The 21,067-nt window shown below is 44.2% G+C and overlaps 1 protein-coding gene across 1 annotated transcript in view; it reads left to right on the plus strand.

Moving 5' to 3' along the window:
* ERBB4 (erb-b2 receptor tyrosine kinase 4) overlaps positions 1-21,067 on the plus strand; it is a 1,957,545-nt gene that overhangs the window by 1,004,607 nt on the left and 931,871 nt on the right. Inside the window, exon 3 of the mRNA XM_069225651.1 lies at positions 16,399-16,585. Coding sequence (XP_069081752.1) covers positions 16,399-16,585 — 187 coding nt within the window. The remainder of the gene's footprint in view (positions 1-16,398; positions 16,586-21,067) is intronic.

A 21,067-nucleotide genomic window follows, 5' to 3' on the forward strand; every position in this document is an offset into this window, starting at 1 on the left:
CCTGGGACACTCTCAGAAATCTGAAATACCATATGCATTACTGTACCCTGCCAAGCTCAGAATTTCAGCTGATGGGAAAGCACATTTTTTCACAGACGATAAGGCAGCCCTAAAATCTGCCAAATGTGCCACCAGGAAACGTGGAACAATGGGTAGTTCGACAGGGGCTGCGGGAATGCTGATTTAAGTGACTATGACTAAGCCAATCTCGTGGATCCCCTACACTGAAGCTCACCGAATACATTAAGGCAATGACACCACCGCGCTGCACCATGCAGTGTCTTTGAACCTGGCTGCCGGCCTCCCAGCCAAAAAGCTGGGACATGCCCAAAGTCAATTCGCCCCAAAGGATGGCTCCCATAACTGTTCTCTTTAGACCAAGTTGGGTATGCTGAGGAGGGAGAAGGGAACCATTTCTCAACCAAGTTTGGGGGTTGGTGTGGGTGGGATGGGAGGTTTGTTCTTTCGTTGTGACATTTAACTGTTTGTCTAAATTTGCACCGCTGAGGTACGGGATGTTACACATTCTATATGTGAACTTCAACACCACATTCCAAAAACTGTATTTAATACGCTGGGCCCACAAGAAGGAACACATTACATTGACATGGCCACTGTGAAATGCCTACCCTGGAATATAAATGGCCTGAATGATGCTAGTAAAGACCGACCAATGTACTCTTACCTGAACAGACAAAGTATTGACATTTGTTTCTTGCAAGAAACACACCTAGTGGACCCCAACTCTCCTCGCCTTAGAGCCAGAGGCTGGGATGCAGCTTACTCATCTGTATACTCAAGATACGTCAGGGGAGGTCACAATATTATCAGGCAGAGGCCTTGCCTGGCAAACAACACAAACAATACTCGCCCCCAAAGGCAGATATGTACTCCTAGCAGGTTCCTTGGAAAGAACGTCAGTAATATTGGCAGCTGTGTACGGCCTAAATGCGGATGACCCAAACTTTTTTTCCACACTGTGGTCAAAGAAACAGAGCCAAGGTCCGCGGACTATTATCTGGAGGGGCGACTTCAATTCTGTACTTGATGATAAACTGGACAGATCAGGGGGATCTCAGGAACTCCACCCGCACGCCTCTACAATATTATGCACAATAATGACTGAGAACACATTATTAGACATTTGGAGACCCTCCCATCCACACAGCCTCGCCGGCATCTGTATATCGACATACCTTGGGTCGTGGTCCCGCATTGACTTCTCAATAGTGTCACCAGGGGTACTATCCTGGGTTACACTACTTCCCCACACACTATCAGACCATGCACCAGCCTTATTAAAACTCCGGCTTCCCCACACCATTCCACGTCCTTTCTCATGGCACCTACCACCCAGCGCACTTTGCGACACTGTGTTCTGTGATGAGTTCTGAAAGATTGTTTAATTTTTTGCCCACAACATAAACTCAGTTAAATCACCTTCAACACTGTGGGAGGCCTTTAAGGTGGTAATAAGACGCACATGTATTGCAAAGCAGGCTGGGGTTTTTAAATCCATACGCGCATCACTAGCTAGCCTTGAGGGTGAGATTTGTCCACTCAAAATAAGATGACTTGTTGGAGGACAATAACTCTAAATTAATGGAGTTCAGAAATGAGGCCAACTGTGAAACTCAGTACCTACATAAAGAAACCTAGGCGTGCAAATATGGCGAGGGAGACAGACCGGGCAGAACCCTAGCGAGGTTTACATGTTCCACCCCCACCTCCTCTCATGTAGCTGAAATCATGGACCCCATTAACAACTTAGTCACCACTACACCAGAGATAGCACAAGTATTCTCAACATTCTATGCAAAATTATATCAAGCAACCTCAGGGACGGGCGAACCGGAACTCATCATGTACTTTGATATGATACAATTGGTATGGTTGGACCGAGCTCACCGCACCTACCTTGAGACCCCCATCACAACAGAAGAAATATTTAGGGTGATGGCTGAGCTCCCTGGTGACAAAGCCTAGGTGCAGATGGGCTTACCACGTTGTTCTATAAGGAATATTCCCCATTACTGGCCCCCCAACTTCTGGCCATATACCAGGACTCATTAGACACAGGAAGCCTCCCTTCCTCCATGCGAAAGGCTATGATAGTTACCTTACTCAAACCGAACAAGCCTGAGTTGCACTACGACTCCTATAGGCTGCTCTCCCTCATCAATGTTGATAATAAAATATTTGCTAAGGTGCTGGCCAATCAGTTACTACCACTCACACCCACAATTATCTGTCCAGATCAGGCTTGTTATATACCGGGCAAGTCCACATCCCATAATCTCCGCACAATCTTTGCCATTATGCACCACCTGGCCCCACATGTTCAGGCAACGGCGGCCTTTTTAGACACCACAAAGGCGTATGGTACACTAGTGTTGACATGCGTCTTCCCCCTACTGGAGAGAATTGGACTTAGTCCTATATTTATAAAACAGATCCGCCTTCTATACATCCTCCCCATGGCAAGAGCTCACACAAATGGGACTGTTTCAAAACATTTCCAGATCACCTGAGGAACACCACAGGGCTGCCCGCTGTCACCTTTGCTATTTGCCATTGCGATGGAACCACTAGCGGCACACCTACAACAACACAACGCAAACAGGGGTATTGGCCTAACCTCCAGGGCCCTGGTGATTTCAATATACGCTGATGACATTGTGGTCTATACCCGTGACCCATGCACCAACCTGACTCCTATGATAAAAGAGGTGATTCATTTCAGAGAACACTCAAGTGTGCAGATAAACAGAGGGAAATCAATGCCACTCCCCCTTACGGATGAGACCCTGCCATTCCCTCTCAAATTTCCACTTCAAGTGGGTGGAGGAACCAGTCCGCTGCCTAGGCATCTGGCTTAGTCGAGACATCAATGCTCTCTGGCAAGCAAATTATGGTAAGGCGATGACCTGCCTGGAGGACAGGATACCAATATGTTCTCGGCTTCCACTATCCCTCACAGGCCGCATCTCTCTTGCAAAGATGGTGGTCCATCCCAAGTTCTTCTATCTGTTCCTCAATATTCCCCTTCCCTTGACTACCAGATTCCTCAAAAGTTTAAAATCCAATCTGTGTACCCTCCCAGCCCAGAGCATCCTGGGAGCTTCTCACTCTGCCACCGACAATGGGTGGACTGGGGGCGCCGGACATGACACTTTACACTTATTCTGCACAAGCACAATATCTCCACTTTTGGGTATACCCAGCCCCTTTTCTACTGCATACCGCTATAGAGGCAGATAGAGTAGGACCATCCCCCTCAAGACGGCACTGTTCAACCTTTACAAGATACCCAGACTGGAAATAAACACGGTAGCCTGTGTGCGTTGGGCATGGGAGGGGTTACGTAAAAAAGCTGGACTACCCCTATTATATGCACCATCCATTTTGCTATTCAAGAACCCAATGATCCCCCCCTACAGGAACACGGCGCTAGGACACGGGCTCTCAAACTCAAAATCTCCAAATTTGCTGAAATATATCCCGATGGGCAATATCTTACACAACTACCCGAGGCAGAAGGCACATGTCACACACCATTAGACGTACTGTTGTACTATCGGCTTCGGGCGACATGCCGTACCTTACATCCCACCTTCCCTGCTGCGCCACCCACATTACCACCATTAGACATTATTCTTATGTGCCCATCCCCTGAACGTCTGATCACCTGCCTTTATACCTCCACCCAGGCTTCTGCCCCACCCGTCACATCAGGTGCCCATGCAAAGTGGGATGCGGACCTCTCCTTAACACTATCATATGATCAATGGGAATACTGCTGTGGGCACATTGACCACCTTTCCCCTAACCACAGACTACATCTGATACATTTTACATACTTGCACAGCCTCTACCGAAACCCGCTAAAGCTCTTCAAAATAGGCTAAGTTCCAGAGGCAAAATGCACCAGATGCAGTGAGGTCCAGGCCTCCTTCCTACACTTGCCATGGATATGCCCGCTGATATTGGCATTCTGGGAGGCAGTCTTCGATACCATACAGATAACTGGCCACGTCCCATTTAGAACGCTGTTAGTGACATTATTAGGATATGTTGCGCAGGTACCTGCTGAGTGCAGGCGCCTAACAGCCATGCTGCTCCTGCTAGTTAAAAGTAGAGTGGCCATACACTGGGGTAGGCACCCGTCCCTAACCATAGCTGCCTGGGTACAAGAGGGTACAAGATGTCACATACTGCCAAGAACAACTAGATGAATATGGTGAACTGTTACCACCTACCTCCCCACCCAAGAACATATGGGGCCAATTCCGCTCTTACCTTTACACTCAAAATAGATCTATCCCTCCCATAACCAAGTCACCCACCACCTCATTATAGACAGCAGGCTAAAAGCAAACATGGTTATTACTGCGCGCCGGTTCCTGCCACAACACCTTTCCCTAGAACACGCTAACAATGCTCTGATTCAAACCGGGTCTAGTAACATTAAGCCGAACAGCGCCTTGGCTCTCAACCAGGCCCCCACAAGCAACAATACGTCTTGGGATGGGCAACATAGGGGTCCTAATAGGGATGTAATGTAACTTATGCCATCTAGATGGACTTGTACAATGTGTCGACAGTCAATTGTAACTATTGACTGCACCTCAAGCTGTTTGTTGTAGTTGTTTCTATGCTATTAATAAAATATATATTTTAAAAAAATGCATATATATATATATATTTTTTTCTCTTATTTTTACTACAGCTTGCCAAACAGTATAGTCCAGTGCTTCGTTCAATCTTCTTAATAAATATTTGTCTGTTTGGAAAAACAACCTCTTCAAGCTAGCTCCCCCCAAAAAACGTGTAATATAAAACTAACATATTCGGTATTAGGGAATAGGCTCCTATTTTGCCTTACAATGTACACTATTTATTTCACAGTTTATGGTCAACTAATGGAAACTGTGATCTACATATAGAAGCATGTTCTGATGGTCAGAAGGGTGGCCTAAAACCGTTATGGGGGTCTTCTGTGGGCAGATGCAATGCTGAGCTAATAGAACAATTAATAGCCAGAAGATAAAATAGACATTTGCTACATATCCATAACTGCTCAATAATGGCTTTGGTTTCCCTTAGAGCGATTCATCCAGTCCAGCATGTTCATAGTTCACCGATGTTGTGTTGTATACTGGACTTTATTGCATCAATAGGTTAGCTGTCTTTTGAAAATATCATAAGTATTCACCCGTTTCTAAGTCTGTGGCTGAACATTTTGCTTCTGAGCAGAAAGCTCAACGTTTCTTCAGATTCAGTCCCCTTTGTGTACTGAAAAATATGGAACCCAGCTAAGCAAATCTTGTGGAGAGCCACCTCCGACGCGGATATCCTCTGGGGTCGCTGCGCATCTGCTTCCAGTACCGAGACAGCTGCTGTCACAACCCGCTGAACTCCACTGGAAAATGATGGGCCAAGAAAAACGCTTTTTTCTAAATATATCAAAAGAAATCACGCACACGGGCCTGTTTAATTCAAGGCGTGCTCTCTCGGTTGTGGACTTTGAGCGCGCGGTGCCTGGACTCCATGCTGCGCTGTCTGTCGGAGCAGCCGGGCAGGAAGCGCTGTGGGCTGCCCGGCACCATCTCCCCGCCTGTGTGAGCCAATGCCAGGGCACAGGTTGCAGCCACCGTTCTCAGCCGGGCTGGTGGGGTCTCTTGGAACCCAGAGATGACACGCGTGGGATCCTGGGATCGCTCTCATTCCTCCGGTCTTTGATTTTCCACTTGCCTATGACTCATCTATTCCCTTAGATCGGAGACACTCAGTGGGCACTCGCAATATTTTGAACATGCTCCTGCGCCATTCCCAGCATCATAAAAGTATGCGCAAAGCATATAAAGCTCCTTTTAAAGTGACAGTAGTCCGCGTCTGGTTTCGGTACAGTTATTTGCCAGTTGGAAATTCAGCTGTAACCGAAAACCTGGATGGCTGAAACACAGAAAGTGAGAGTAAGAAGAGCTATTTTTAAGGCACGGTGTGTGACATAGATGTAGGGAGACCTATCTTCTAAAACGCCCTAAAGCTAGAGAGAAGACAAAGTGAGAGGGATCTTTTGAGGAACAATGTTACCATTTTTTATTTTTATTTTGCAAAAACATTTTCCATACGTTTTGTTAAAATAATCATTCATGAATGGTTAATTCCGGTTGTGGGTGCTCCCGAGGAAGGTGGGGGCGGTTGTATTGTGATTTGAAGCAGAGCGAGGGGCAGACCTAAGGAAGAAACAAGTCTCATCATCAGGTTGCCTGCTATATGAAAGAAATGTACACTAGTAAAAAAGGTTAATCAGAAAATCTAAATGCTGATTGGGATTCAGTATAGGTTTTTAATTGATGAAGTCACCTGAAGCTTCTTGGTGATGGTGTTACCATCTGAAAGCTGGAGTGTTTCTCTTTAATGGACACTTATAAAAACAGTCTGATTGTATCAGTAGTAAAATAACACTAAACAGTATTATAATTGTTTACTGTGTTTGGAATTATGTTGTTATTGTTTGTTGATGTTTTGTGTGGTTGCTAAGTTGTTTCGACATTGAAATGTCCACATTTTGTAGTATGTTACAAAATATTTTGTTTTATTGGTTTATCCTGTTTTAGCGCTGTGGTGTTGATTTGTCCCTATTGTGTTCAGCACTGCTGAGCAGTGAGATGCTACCACCATTGGCCCTGGTACATGTCTGACCTTCACTGGAACTCTAATGGAATGTACTGGTTTTGGCTGGAAACGTAGCATCGTCTGAAAAGGTCTATAACTCAGCCCAGGTGGCATAATAACAGAACACAGCAAGAATACAGCAAGCATTTGCAATGCAATGGGTCTCACATTTGCTCGACATTGAGCTGTTGGCGTTGTAAATTCCTAATTGGACTTTACTTGCCACTTAAATTGAAAATGAAAAGCAAAACAGATCACACAAGCGAGCTGATTCAAAGAGCCATGGCTGCCATGAGCATGAGCATGAAGGACAGACACAAAAGGAAAAAGAAGTTTGCTCACATTGAAACGTATCTGCAAATGTGCAATTATCCACGTAACAGGGTCAATGGCCCAGGCGGTAAAAAAAACTGCCCCAAGGAGGTACAAATGTAAAGCATTTAAAAATGATAACAAAGGATTTTTTAAAGGTAAGCCCATGAACAAGTGATAGTGATGGGCATGCGGTGGGCGTGGTTAAAAGCCCACAGAGAGTCTACAACAGGCCTGCACAACTGAAAAAGCACAATACAATAGAGCAATGCAATTTAAAAATGCCACAGAAAGGCGGCAATAAATCACAACTGCAGAGCACAACAATGCAAAGCAAACACCACAGAACATAACACAATGAAACACAACACAACAGGAACAAATCAACACAATACTAAAACAGCATAAATTAATACAATATTGTACAATATGCCACAAAATAAGAACATCACAATTGCAAAACAACTCAACAACCACACAAAACAGCAGCACTCCTCTGTGACACCTCAGTGACAGCATTGCAAAACACAATTATATTATTGTTCCTTTGTGTTGGTGCTCTGTATTTTAATGGTATGGGGGTTAGTGTTGTTTTTTTGTATGCTGTGTTTCTTTAGTGTTGTGTTGATGTGTTGTATTTTGTTGGCTGTTTGTGTTGGTACATTGGCTTTTGTGAGTTTATTGTGTAATGATGATTTGGTTTTAGTCCTGTAATGTCTCTTGTTAATGCTTTTTGATTTTATGTTGTGTTTTGTTATTTTAAAGTATGTGTTGTGTTGTCCAGTTGATTTGTTGTGATTGCAGGTTTGATTGCTGTTTTGATATGTTATTTTGTTTTCTTGTATTGTGTTGCTTTAATGAGGCCACTGCACATGTGTTGTATTCATGTTCTGTGTTCTGTATGTGTTATGTTGGTGTGCTATTGTCTGGGTGCTTATGGGTTTCTTTCTCTGGTGTGTTTGAGTTTTTTAAGTGTGTTGTATTGTATGTTGTGCTGCGGTGTTGTCTTGTTGATGTATTATGCTGTATTGAGTGTGTGTTGTTATCCAATGTCGATGGGTTGTCCTATTATATGTTGTGTTGCATTGAGTTCTTTATTATTGAGTGGCAGTTATTGGGGTGTATCCCATTGGCTATGGTCTTGTGCTGCTGCTGTACTGTATTGTATTCTGTTTTGTAGTGTTGGTATGCTGTGGCTGTTGTGTTGTGTGTTATGGTACATCGCTGTTATGTTGCTGTGGTGCATTGTTGTAACATTGTAATGTGTTGGTTCAAATTCACAAACACAATGTGGTAATATGGCTGTTTTATCCAAAAATGCACTAGTTACCACGAAGAACATGTGATAATGATGAAGAACAAACTGATTTGTGATCTTGCTCAAAGTGATGTAAGAAATACTGATGTGCTGGCTGACTTTATTTGTCCCATACAGCTAATATTTTAAGATAGTTTTAGTGGAATGTTACTTATTATATAGATTTATGTGTATCCAGCCTTAGGATACAATACTGGTAAAAACGCTGATGCTGGCAATGTGTTTGCTGAAGAGATCCGTGAGTAATCCGCTAAATACAGGTTTGCATCATCATAATATAACGTAGAGGGCACTCATGCCTGCTGCAGAGCACTTTATGTAGGATGCTAAGTCACATATTTGTACCCTGGACATATTTCTGAGAGGGCTAATAGGTTTGTTGTAGAGATTCTTGTGTAAGTTCCAGCCTTTTTAAGAGCACTCAGTGAGTAAGGAGAGCACTAACAAGGTTAACACTTGTGTGCAACCTGCAAAGTTGAAGTTTAAATCCATGCAGATTTCAACTTAATCCTCTGCTTTTCGGTGTATTATGAGAACTATTGAACCTGGTAGTATCTAACTACACTTCACAAGTGCCAGAAAATTGTTCAGTTTGTATTGTGTGGTATATAAAGATAATTGTTAGTATGTATAGATACATCTATCTACATACACACTATAAATTGGATTTGACATGAATTGAGTGACACAGTGTCTGTTTCTTACATTTCATCTTGTCAGATACACTTTCTTCACTGTTCACTTGGAGATCTTTTGCCTCTGTCAGATAGCTTTATTCCGTAAAGCTCTTTAATTTCTTCACTCATCTTTTAGAACGGTTGACGTGTGAAGTGACCTGCCAGGTTGCACCTTTGTTTACAAACATAGGCTAGTGGCAGTGGCTTTGTCCATTTAAACTTCCTTAAGAAAAACACCTGCTCTCTGCCAGGACACAACTCAGACATAAGAATTGTCTTTGAATTTGGCTGTTTGTGAGTGTCTCGAGAGGCAACCTAGAAACAGCTCATAAATGTGCGGCTGCAATAGGAAAAGAAAGCCATGAGAGTAATGCTGAGTGGAATGGCCGAACAGTGAGGCTGACTCAGCTGCCTAGAAACTGATCCCCCCTCATAGTCATAGTGCAGGAGCACTACAAGCAGTGCTTAATTTGAGCCGGTGGTTTCCAGTGCGGGCCCTAGCACTTATTTTTAGGGTCGCCACTTATTTTTCTTCCTCATGCATTTACTGCCAGCAAAAGACTCATGTGGAAAGGATGGAGGAAGAGAAAAACTAAAAAGCTTCACAAAGGGAGAAAGCAGAAAGCTGCAAGAGTGAGCTGAAGGGGCAGGCAATGGTTGTAAATGGTTTAAAGAGGCCCAAGATGGCTTCAGGATTACACTGCCTCAGTATTCTGTGCTTGCACATTTAATTGCAGCAGCTGTGTGTTTCAAAGGAGAGCTTTTGGCACTGGCACGTTTTTATTTACAAATTAAGCACTGACTAGAAGTGTGCCTCTTATCCACAACTGCCGGTGGTAAGGCACATCACATGCCTATTTTGTTCCTGACCCCACTTGTGACGAACTTGTGTCCAAAGTACCAGGCCTGCCAAGCTCTATCAGCTATTCCTTGTCAGTCAAGTGCCTAAAGAGAAGACTGTTTGGCGATGGCTGTCAGATATTCTACAGAGCAATGCATTATCTTCTTTAAAAAAAAAAAAAAATCTCAGCTATGTGTATGAGGGGCAGGAGTATCAGAAAAACAATCTCCCTCACTTACTTCAGCTCCCCATTTGCCTGCTTTAGAAGGGCTGATGACAGAGATTATTCAAGCCTCCCCTTGGTATTAGGAGAGGTGCATCAGTCTACTGCCCATCAGACTATGTGAATTTAGTCTTGGACGTAAAGGAAATGGGAAGTTAGTTCTCTTCTTGCAGAGTCTTGGTGTCGTTCCCAGAGAATAATGTTGTGTCTCCCTGAGGGTCAAGGGGATGTGATGGCCTGGTGTGAATGTTTCTCCAATGCATATCCTTTGTATAGAAAGCCACCCAACCCCAAAAAATTATCCCGCTTTGTGTCCAGCCCAGCTCCCTGATCAAAGGAAGTTAAATAATGGATTATGAACCTAACCAGGTGACATGAATATAATATATTCCAGTAAATTCAGTCATTCAAACTTGCCCAGGGATAAGAGTTACCCTTATAAGATGCTGCTCTGCTGCCCACTAAGAATGCAAAAAAATTAATTGATGGTATGCTTTCATGTAGGGAAATGGGTTACTGGTGGAGGGAGGGGAAACCCTGCTCAAGCAGCAACCACAATTGATGTCCAGGCTGAAACACTAGCAAACCCCAAGTTAACATGTGCTCAACCCTCAGGTAGCATGACACAAAGGCAGTAACAATTAACTTAGAGACAATGTGCACAGTATTTATGCAGCACTTCAAACAGAAATAAAGTGAAAACAAAATTAGAAAAATATCACAACAATCTAGAAAAATAGAGTAAAACTGGTCGTGCAAGACTGGGTGAAAGTCACAAGTTCATGCAGACTGTGTTGGAGCAAGGGCTGGATACAGAGACAAGGTTAGTTCCCCTGAAAAAAGTACCTTCAAAAATGCCACACAAAGAGCTCTGTTCACGGAAGAGGGGTCTGTGAGGAGCAGGGAGAGGCTCATAGATGGTTGTCATGGTGCAGAGAGCAGGTTGGGAAACGCAGATGGTCATCACTACAGCACAAATATCCTGTTGGGTGTCTCAGATGGCCATTGCTGGAGATTATTGGTGGTCACTGAGGGCTGTAGAGTGAAGTGTAGATAATGCGTTGCCAGTCGTCGCTGGTGGTCGCTGCAGCATGAAGGGTTGAGTTCACTGGAGCTTCACAGTGAGTGGAACAGGTGGCCAGATCTTGGCACGAACTGGCCTGTTCACGGTGGCAGAGAGCCATCAGGATTTCTACTTTTCTTGAAAAGAGGAGCTCAACTGATGCCACACCAAGGGTCCAGGGCTGGAGGGGCACCTCTTGAGGGTCAGAACTCATTCCAGCAGAGGCCAGCAGGGCTCAGGCAGCTCCAGTTGTAGGTCCAGCTGTAGGTCCAGGAAGCACATCAGTCGGGCAGATGCAGTTAGTCCTCTGGAGTTTATGTGCCTGTACCTCAGAAAATGAGGTCAGTCAGCCAACACCTGGAGTCACTTCAGCCTGGGATGAAGCGTGCAGGTCCATCTTCCTTCTCAGTACGCAGGGTAACAGGGCAGCAGAGTTGCATTCCTTTGGCAGCAGATCAGCACAGCAGTCCTGCTTCTCTAGTATCCACAGGTCCAGAGATGTACTGAAGAGTTTGGTGTGAGGGTCCAATATTTATACCTTGTCCAGCTTTAAAGTAGGAAAACGTTGTGGAGGTTTTCACCCCCGGAGGTGTTTGGAATTTCCTGCCTGCTTGTCCTGGCCCCAGCTTTTCTGAGGACTAGTGTCAATCCCCTTCTGAGTTTTCTCAGGCAGAAGCTTTGTGATGTGCAAGTGTGGTAGGTGGCAACTGCTCCCCCTATCAAGTCATAGATGGCCCATTCTGCCAACACGTATCTCCTGTTTGTCTCATTGTCTGGGAGCAATATACAAAGACCAACTGCCAGCTACACCTAGTCATGTGACCCAGGATACAGGCTGCAGGCACCAAATGGTTAGGACAAGATTGTGCCAGCTTTCTAAAAGTGAGATTTTCAGGATTGTGACTTAAAATCACATTTTACCACTGAAGAGGGTTTTAAATTACAGTTCATTAGACACCACACTCGATTTTATCACCTGCTCCCAATTGAAAGGTATCACTTATTAAATGTAATAAGGTGACCCAATCTTATGCTATGAGAGAGGCAGGCTTTGCAGTAGTTAAAAACTAATTTAAGAATTTTTCACTACCAGGACATGTAAAAGCTAAAAGTACATGTCTGACTTTTTAAATACACGTACCCCTCCCTATGACCTGTTTACGGCCAACCCTAGGAGTTATTTATACGCATTAAAAAGGAAGATTTAGGCCTGGGAAAAGGTTTATTTTCCTGGTCAAAATGGCAGTTTAAAACTGCACACACAGGCTGCAATGGTAGGCCTGAGATATGTATAAAAGAGCTATTTAGGTGGGTGACACAATCAGTGCTGCAGGTCCCATAATAACATTTAAGTTACAGCACCTGGGTACATGTAGTACCACTTTACCAGGGACCTACGAGTAAAGTTAATGTACCAAGTGGGTGTGAGCCCATTTTGTCATGTTTTAGGGAGTGACCACGTGCACTTTAGTGCACAGCAGAAATTAGATCAGCAAAAAATAGAGGAGTAAAGAACAAAGTTTGGTGGAAGACCAACCTAAGGTTGACAGCTCTAACATTGACTTAATTTCAGCCATTGGCAATTACTTGGCCCACATCCATGTCCATCTTTATTTTTGTCCACCATGCCACTTAGGATCAGACCCAGCCATATGAAAACCAGCCTTGATCTTGCACTAGTAGAAATAGTCTAGCCTAAAGTGCTAAGACAAGTCCTCGGTGAACCAGAACACTAGCAACCCAAGCCTGGTTTGGCCTCTTCATTCGGGTGCAGCTTAGTTCCAATGGGGGTGGTGGAGAACACAGGACCCATAGCTGGGTATACCTGTCACACTTTGAGCATCACAATAAAGAATACAAAAAGCATATGAATGGAATGCTTGAATTAATCTCGACCACTGGTAATTACTTGGGGCTGCATTGCAGGCCACCATTTTCCCCACCAGACCACCTCAGCTTCTGGGCAAAGCTGTCTGCCTTAAAAGAAGAGGGAACACTCTTCTGACTGGAGAATGTTTTTTCTGAATTTGCTTTTGAGCTAAATAGGCTATTTCTCTACCCCAAAGTCACCTTTCCCTGCTCCTTTCTGTGTGTTATGTAGTTCCTCCCCAGTTCATAAATCCTAGAGCCTACTTCCAATGGGACCGCATATGCCTCCCTTGTAAGCCTATGTGTTACCTACTTATGATTACTTATTCATGGAGCCCATGTTCCCCTCTGGTGCTAGACTAGCTCTTCGCATAAAGCCTTGGCCTCACCCACATGACTGTCTAGTCCTTGAAGGTCAAAAACAGAAAATACCTGAGGTTTTCACCTGGTGAAAAGGTTGCCCCAGATTTGCTATGGGCCACCCCTCTTGCCTTTGATGCTTATCACTAAAGCCACACTCTATATGAGGATAGACGGAGAGTTCACATTTAAGTTTCCATGCCCCCTGCTAAGTAAGCCCACCCATCATTCCTGGTTGAAAGTCTATTTGAATGTTCTAAACCTTCAGCTAAGTTACTTTAACTGTACTTGATCTTGTCTCTTTATCCCAGAACTAACCCTTCCTCTCAAATGTTGTTTGCTTTTCTGTACACTCAAGTTAATTCCCAAGTACCAATAATGTATTTTGGGGTGTCTTCAGTAATAATTGAACATAAAGGCACACTCACATCCAAAAGTCACTCGATATACTGGACAGTGGACTGGCTCAAGGAGAAAATGTCTCTCGTGATAGATTTTCTGTTCAAACCTGTTCCCCGCAAGATATATTCTACTCAATGCAGTCCTCCGCAGGAACAAAAAGTGAGCAGAATGATATGTTGACATGATTTCGGACATTTTACATGATTTTCTAAACGCAGAGTTGCAAGAGATAGGTACATTAAATCAGGGTAACTGAAACGTTAATACAGGCCTAGTGAATACAGGCCTAATGACGTGAGGCGTAGGAGCAGGGGAAACACTCACACACTGAGAAAATCAACAGACATGGTGAAAAGCCAGGTCCAGGCGGAAACCTGGGTCTCTGGTAGCGGCAGTGATTGGCAAAGTGCACGGATGCTTGATTGGTTAAGATCGGTCGCTCACTCCTGCTGAGCCCACACCTCACAGGCTTGCCGGGGTGGGCAGAGAGGAGCAGAGAAGGCCACTCTGGTGGCTGCTTTCCGCTTTGGCCTACTCAGACTCCGCTGCGGTGTGATATGTCTAACGCAACTTCCATGCAGGCCGAGGGTTAACATGTGGGTGCTCCCTGTTTATGTTAACACTGAAAGCGGACCTACTCGGGATGGCGCCCAGTGGGCATAGGCGGCGAGAGTGTGCTTGGAACCAATCGTGTTTACAAGAAAAGGACTGCAACTGCTTGGTGTTGTTGGTGTGTTTGGGCTGCAAGGCCAGCATACTGCTTCCAGTGAAGGTTATTTCACAGATAACAATCCTCCTGCCTTTCAGAACAGAAATTTCCGAAGCAAGCACTCTTTATATTTGAGAAATTCACGGATATGCTTCTCCCGCCCCTTTCGTTCCTTCCTTGGAAGAGCAGTTTCCCTCTCTTGTTGCCAGTGGTCACTTTGCCAGAAGATGTTTGATTTGGTCCATTCTGGCCTTCCCCTGCTGCCTCCAACCAGCACATAAAGGTGCAAAGATACAGTGCTTCACTATGAAAATCATCAGTTTGAAACGTCTACATATTTTTCGTGCAGAGACAGTAAATCGTGTTTATTTTCGTCAACCAGTCCTCTTTTAAGAGGGTGCTTGAAACATGGAGAAACTGGCTTTTTCACTTTAGGATCCAATCATCTTCCTTCTCCATCGAGACTAGCAAACTTTGTGGAAACTGGAAATGTGCTGAGGGGCTGGTCCTGAACCTGTCACATTCTGGACATTTCTGACATGTAGCTAGGGGCGTAGCTACCATTGGTGTAGCAGGTGCTGTGGCACCAGGACCAAGACCTTGAGGGACCCATTGAATCCTGATAAATGTTGTATTTTACTACCTAACAGTAGTCAAGGGGCCTTTTCCTTGTCTGCACCAGGACCCATGGCATCCTTCCTTTGTTACTGCATGTAACAGACTTTTCTCCAACCCTACCAGCTAACCGTTCTGAACTGCCAGATTCTCGGAAATTGTTCTTTTCAGCCTTTTATTCAGTATGACTCTACTCCCAACATGGCAGAGTGTAGTGAGAGCCGGTGTAAAATCCAGATCCTTGGTAAAGTGATACCTGCTGCACCTCCTTTTGCAACAGGGACGCTTTTGATGTATATATGGACAGTCATGTGTTCCTCTGTCTGTATATGATTCATAGTTCTTTCACATCTAAAGCTTAATTTGTAAAAAAAAAAAAAAAAAGTGCCAGGGCCCTTGTTCAGATGCCACTTCAGCTTGCCCCACCTATTGCCCCGCCAATGCCTCAGTGACAAAACCAACACAGCTACTAAACATCACACCTTACAAATGTAACAATTCAGATTGTTCAAGGCCCCCAAAGTATGGCTTGGACAGCAAGTATTAGTCAATGTTAATGTGTATTGAATTAATAAACAATTGTTGGTAAGTTCATCGCTTATTCACACAATCAGTGCCACCATGTGGAACACTGTCATAAGTGCCAGTGTGGACAATTAAGTGCCGGTGCCAAGCACCAGAAACCTTCAGCTCAACCTAAGCACTGCTGATGTTCCTGCTATAGTTCAACCTCTTCTAGCTGCAGGTAGCTCTTTGCTGGGGAAAGTGGGCGGCGGTATGGAGTCTGTTGTGAGCACCAGCTTAAAAGGTAAGTAAATCGTTTACGTAATTTTTTGGGTGTTTTGCATTATTTGAATTGTAAGTCCCTCATTGCACAATATGAACCACCACACAGTCCTGGTGAAGAATGGGTGGAAACGTTAGTCTGTGCTGTTGCCTAGAAGCATGTCACTCCAAACCCCCATGTATCCATGCTCGCAAGGTCAGCCGAGTCTCCTGAGATTTGTTTGTGTCACTGCTCAGTCACATGCACATCCCCATTCACCCTTCTTGATGTTTTTGCACACAGGCAAGTGAACACACACAACACACAGTGCCTGCACCTCCATGCATACTGTATACAGGCACAGAGACATCAATCCTTCACTCTACCTTTGCATTTTACACTTATGCTTGCTTGAGTAACCATTCCTAACACCTGTTTTCCTGTACTTGGCCTATTTTGCCACCTCACTTTTTCCTTCTGCCAGCCTTCTCAAATGCACATGAAGGAGTATTGATCCCCAGAGTACTGATCCTAAATTTGGAACATCTCCTCTTTCTTGCAGTCTATCAGGGAGGTCACTGGCTATGTCCTTGTGGCTCTTAACCAGTTTGACTACCTGCCTCTGGAGAACCTGCGCATCATCCGTGGGACAAAGCTCTACGAGGACCGATATGCCTTGGCAATATTTCTCAACTACAGGAAGGATGGCAACTTTGGACTGAAGGAGCTGGGCCTCAGGAACCTGACTGGTAAGCAGAGACCATTGAATGTTCACCTGGAGGACAAGTGCATCATCTGGCCCTGGTCGCTTTCTTGAATATTACTGCCTGGAATAGCACGGTTTTGTTGTCCGCATGGTATGATAACAATCTTGGGGGCGTATTTAAAGGTCCCTAGCGACACAGGAGTGTCACTTTTAGTGATGCTCCTGTGGCACTAAGCACAGCGCGTATTTACAAGGTGGCGTTAACCCACTTTATGTGGCTTAACGCCACCTTGTAAATACGGCCCCTTCCCACGCAGCACTGTGTGTGGAAGGGCCGTGCAATGGGTGTTTCTGTGGGCGTGCCACAGCAACACCCATTGCATTTTGACGCTGCCTCAGATTTATGAAATCTTGTAAACCTGAGGCAGCGCCAAAATCTAATGCCACCCCCAGGAATGCCGTTAGCAGAGTGCAACGAGGAGGAATACTTTTATTCCTCCTCGTTTTTTGCTTTTTCTATGTATGCTGCATTCTGCCAGACGCATAGAAAAAGCAAAATGCCAGAAATTATTGTTTATGTACGGGAAGGTGTCCCTTGGTGCACATAAACAATCATTTGAAAATGACGCTTTGGCACTTCTGTGTGTGCTGCACAATGCCGCACACACAGAAGTGCCAAAGCGCCATTAGTGATTGTTTATGTGCAGGAAGGGACACCTTCCCGCACATAAACAATCACACCTCTCAACACAGACATCTTTGCACGATGGTGGAAGGATGCCTGCGTTGGCAGCTAAATTTAGCGCCAGCGCTGGGGAAAACGCAGGGATTTGCCGTATTTCCTTAACTATGGCGCATTCCTGCATTTCTTAAGTTACGCAGCGCAGTGCTGCCAATTTTGGCACAGCTCAACGTTGCGCCACTTTTCTTTAAATCTCCCTCGGCGCTTACATTTTATGATTATATTTTGGTACTTCTTTTAGTGAGCTCGAATGGCGTACTTGCACTAGCTGAATTTGAATTGGTGTTCACAGGTAGCCAGGGACACACAAAACAGCCTGAAAATACGATTGCAACATGACAGACATGGTTATCTTCGTTTCTGACATAAGTCCTCTTGTAAACTGAAAAGACAAAAAGTTATTTGTTGCTGTGTTGGTCCAAGCTAGAAGTCTGTGGACGTTGTGATAATGTTTATTTCACCCACAGCATTAAGGATAGCGATGATATGGTCAATTACCCAATGAAGCTAAGAAGATCCCACCAAGACACAACTCATTCTAATTGAGAGGGCACCAATGTGGACCTGAAAACGTCTGAAAAATTCTGAAAACTTTCTATGGTTATTTCCGTAAAAATCAAAATCACAGCCTCATTGACCCTGTCTCGAAATTCCTCACCCTATGCCTTATTTCATGCGTTTCACCCTTTGTAATTGATATCAGAGTGATTTTAATAACAGCTGGTGTTTTTGAGTCAAATTATTCTTTAGACAACATTAAATATTTGTTGATATCCACAATAACATCTCCTACCCTTTTCCATTTGATAGATTATGGCATTCATTTTTCACTTCAATTTGGAAGTCAGTGCATATGGGAAATTTGCTTTTTTTGGCCACTGTTTATTAATCGTTCTGCTCTGTTTAGGGGATCTCTCATCTGAGACAACTAAAGTAGAGAACAGCAACATTGAAGCCTGGAGGTAGCCAGGAGAAAGAATTACTGGTGTAATATATTTTGAACAAATAATTATTTGATTCTTCAAGGAATTACTGGTGTGGCTATACTTCGGACCAATAATTCTTTGAGGCTTGAAGAATTTGGCTGTGTTTAAAGATAGAGACTGGCATATTGCCAGGGCCACTGACACTATGTGGCAGGGGAGGACCAAAGTATGTGGCAGGATTGATTAAATTATGCAGCAATAAAAGGCAAATTATGCAGCATATTTTGTGATGGCATTAATTCATTATTTTGACATGTTTACACTTGTTAACACTATCTGGGCATCGATTGCACCTCATTAGTACCAGTTATGAAGCCCCCAAATATAGCAATAAACAGCCAACCTTTGCAAAATGCCTTCTACTGCACGGCAACCCGTGTCACTGCATTTTTTGTCATTTTTTAACCATATGAGCTAGAAATATTTTTTGTTAAATTCTGCAGATTACGAAGCAGATGTTAGATTATGTGGCAAATGCGGCAAATTCTGTAATTATGTAAAAAAATGCTGCTGCCACACAATCACATATTTGCATATAGCCTTCCTTAGTAAAGGGGGTGATTTGTGATTGAGAATATAAATTGAGCTTAATTGACAATGATGGTCTGCCATTTTGAAATAGGAGGAGATCTTACCGGTTCAGTGTAGGAGGAATGAGCATTGCTCAATCACTGGGAGTTCAGTGTTACCGAATGGCAAACTATGAAGTGGATGACCTTCCAGTTTTTCATGACTATAATGCAGGTTTTTATGTGACTATTGAAGTTGATTTTATCAAGATAAAAGTTGTGTATAGGTCCTGTAATTAATTCAAGTAAAGCTTTGTTTGCCATTAGTTAGCCAACATTTCCATGTTCAGTTTGAAAAGAATAAATGAGAGTTGTAATCCCTTTTGGGTTCTGGTCAGTTCAATGTTGGCTTTGATTGTTCAGCATCTGCATAGATAACATTGAATGATTGCCTAGTAAGGAATGGAACTTTGCAGGCCAGTAATAAAAATATTATTTGAGGTTTCTAGCTAATCCAGCGGCACTGCTTAGTCTATTATGCTAAAAATAGCCCAGTGCTTGAGAATTACTACTAGAGTTTTTTTTTAAATGATTCTTCATCTGCAATTTCATTATTGAGAATGCATACATATAGCACAACAATAAAAGAGAGAATACGTTACCAATAATCTGCAGACATCTTGGGCTAGAGGAGCAAACATGATCGCATAGTATCACAAACGGATAGTGAGTGCCCCCACTTCCTGTAACATATGTAAGGATCTACACCTTTCACCATGCACTTTCATTATTAAGCAAGATGCCCTGCAGAAGGAACCAAGAACAACTAATTTATCCAGCCAGAAGCATGGAACTGTAGGTGAAAGCCCATGGGTGGTGGGGGGTCACCCAGTTATCATGCAGGAGTGGGACCCCAACACTATGGGAAAGACCACCAGCGACTAGAAGAAGTGGAGGGGGATAGAACCCAGCGGGGTGGAAGGCAACAGGCAAACACCACAGAGAGACCCTATGTGGGGGGTGGGCCTTCCCCCACCAAAGTGCTACAGTTGAGTGGAGCAGACTGGATCGACCTGCAAGGCGGGAGCAGTGCACAGAGGATTCCCAGGTATTAACAGCCGCTAAGGCAGATGTTTCCACTGCAGTTAAATATCTTTCCCAGTCTGGGGGCGTGGTCGTGTGAGCCCGACCTGCGCCAACTTTGCACAACACATCTCGGTCTACCACTGTCCCAGACTGTAAGTCCAAAAGCAACAGCTTTAAAGGGGGGGGGAGGGGACAAGAGCTGACTTCCAGCTCATGGCTATCAACCATTTAACGAGAATCAGGGCCAAATCACTGAATTTATTGGGAGGTTTTACTTCATCCTTGCATATGGTGAGCCCTAGCAGACAATGCAACGCGTCCTTTGGCTGGGGGGAGCCCAGAGCTTCGAATGTATAATTGAGTACTTCTTCCCACCTAGAGCTGGTGGCGAGACAGGTCCAAACCAATGCATAAAGCCTGTCTCATCAGTGAAACAACGGGGACAGATTTCCCTGGCACTCAGGTACATACTTGCTATTCGCTTGGGAGTGATATAACTTTGGTAGAAATAATTGAACTGGTTGTACTTAAGCCTGATATTAGTAGAAACTATTTTGACCATTCTTTTGCACTGTGCCCATTGCCTGTCTGTGAACGTAGTAGTGTGTGTAGTTTCCCAGTATATTTGGAGCATTTGGAGTGGCACATCCCTGTCCACATGCAATTAGTTATATAGGCAGGTGACAACTATATGGCCCCACCGTATGTGAGTAGTGACTGCACAAATTCTGAGCTCTCTGGTTCGTCATGTGTCCTATGCCAAACCTGGTGCAAGTTATGTGTGAGTGTAGCATAAATCAGCTAAGAGCTTGGTGAAATACCTTAGTCATTCACCTGGCCTTCAAAGATGTATAAGACCTTATCGTTAAAAAGATCTGCCTATGTGGTAAGGCTCGTCTCTGCCCACTGGGTAACTTCTTGCCTCAGTCGAAGTGTGGAGCACTTCAGCATCGCCTATGGGGGCAGGCCTAGTGCATATGGGGTACTGCGTGATGTTTGACCATATAGGTGCCCCAGCAAGCCCTTGCCACCCGCATAAGAATGTTTCTTCCTCCCTTTCGACCCGTCTCACGGAGCCCAGTAACCACCCCAATACCACAGACGGAGCTGCTCCACTGAACCAGTGACCTAATTCAGACATGCCATTCCTGGCTATCCAGCATGTAGGCCACTGCAACTGAGCTGCTACATAATAATATTCA

This window comes from Pleurodeles waltl, chromosome 3_1 (assembly GCF_031143425.1).
Source record: "Pleurodeles waltl isolate 20211129_DDA chromosome 3_1, aPleWal1.hap1.20221129, whole genome shotgun sequence".
Taxonomy (NCBI): domain Eukaryota; kingdom Metazoa; phylum Chordata; class Amphibia; order Caudata; family Salamandridae; genus Pleurodeles; species Pleurodeles waltl.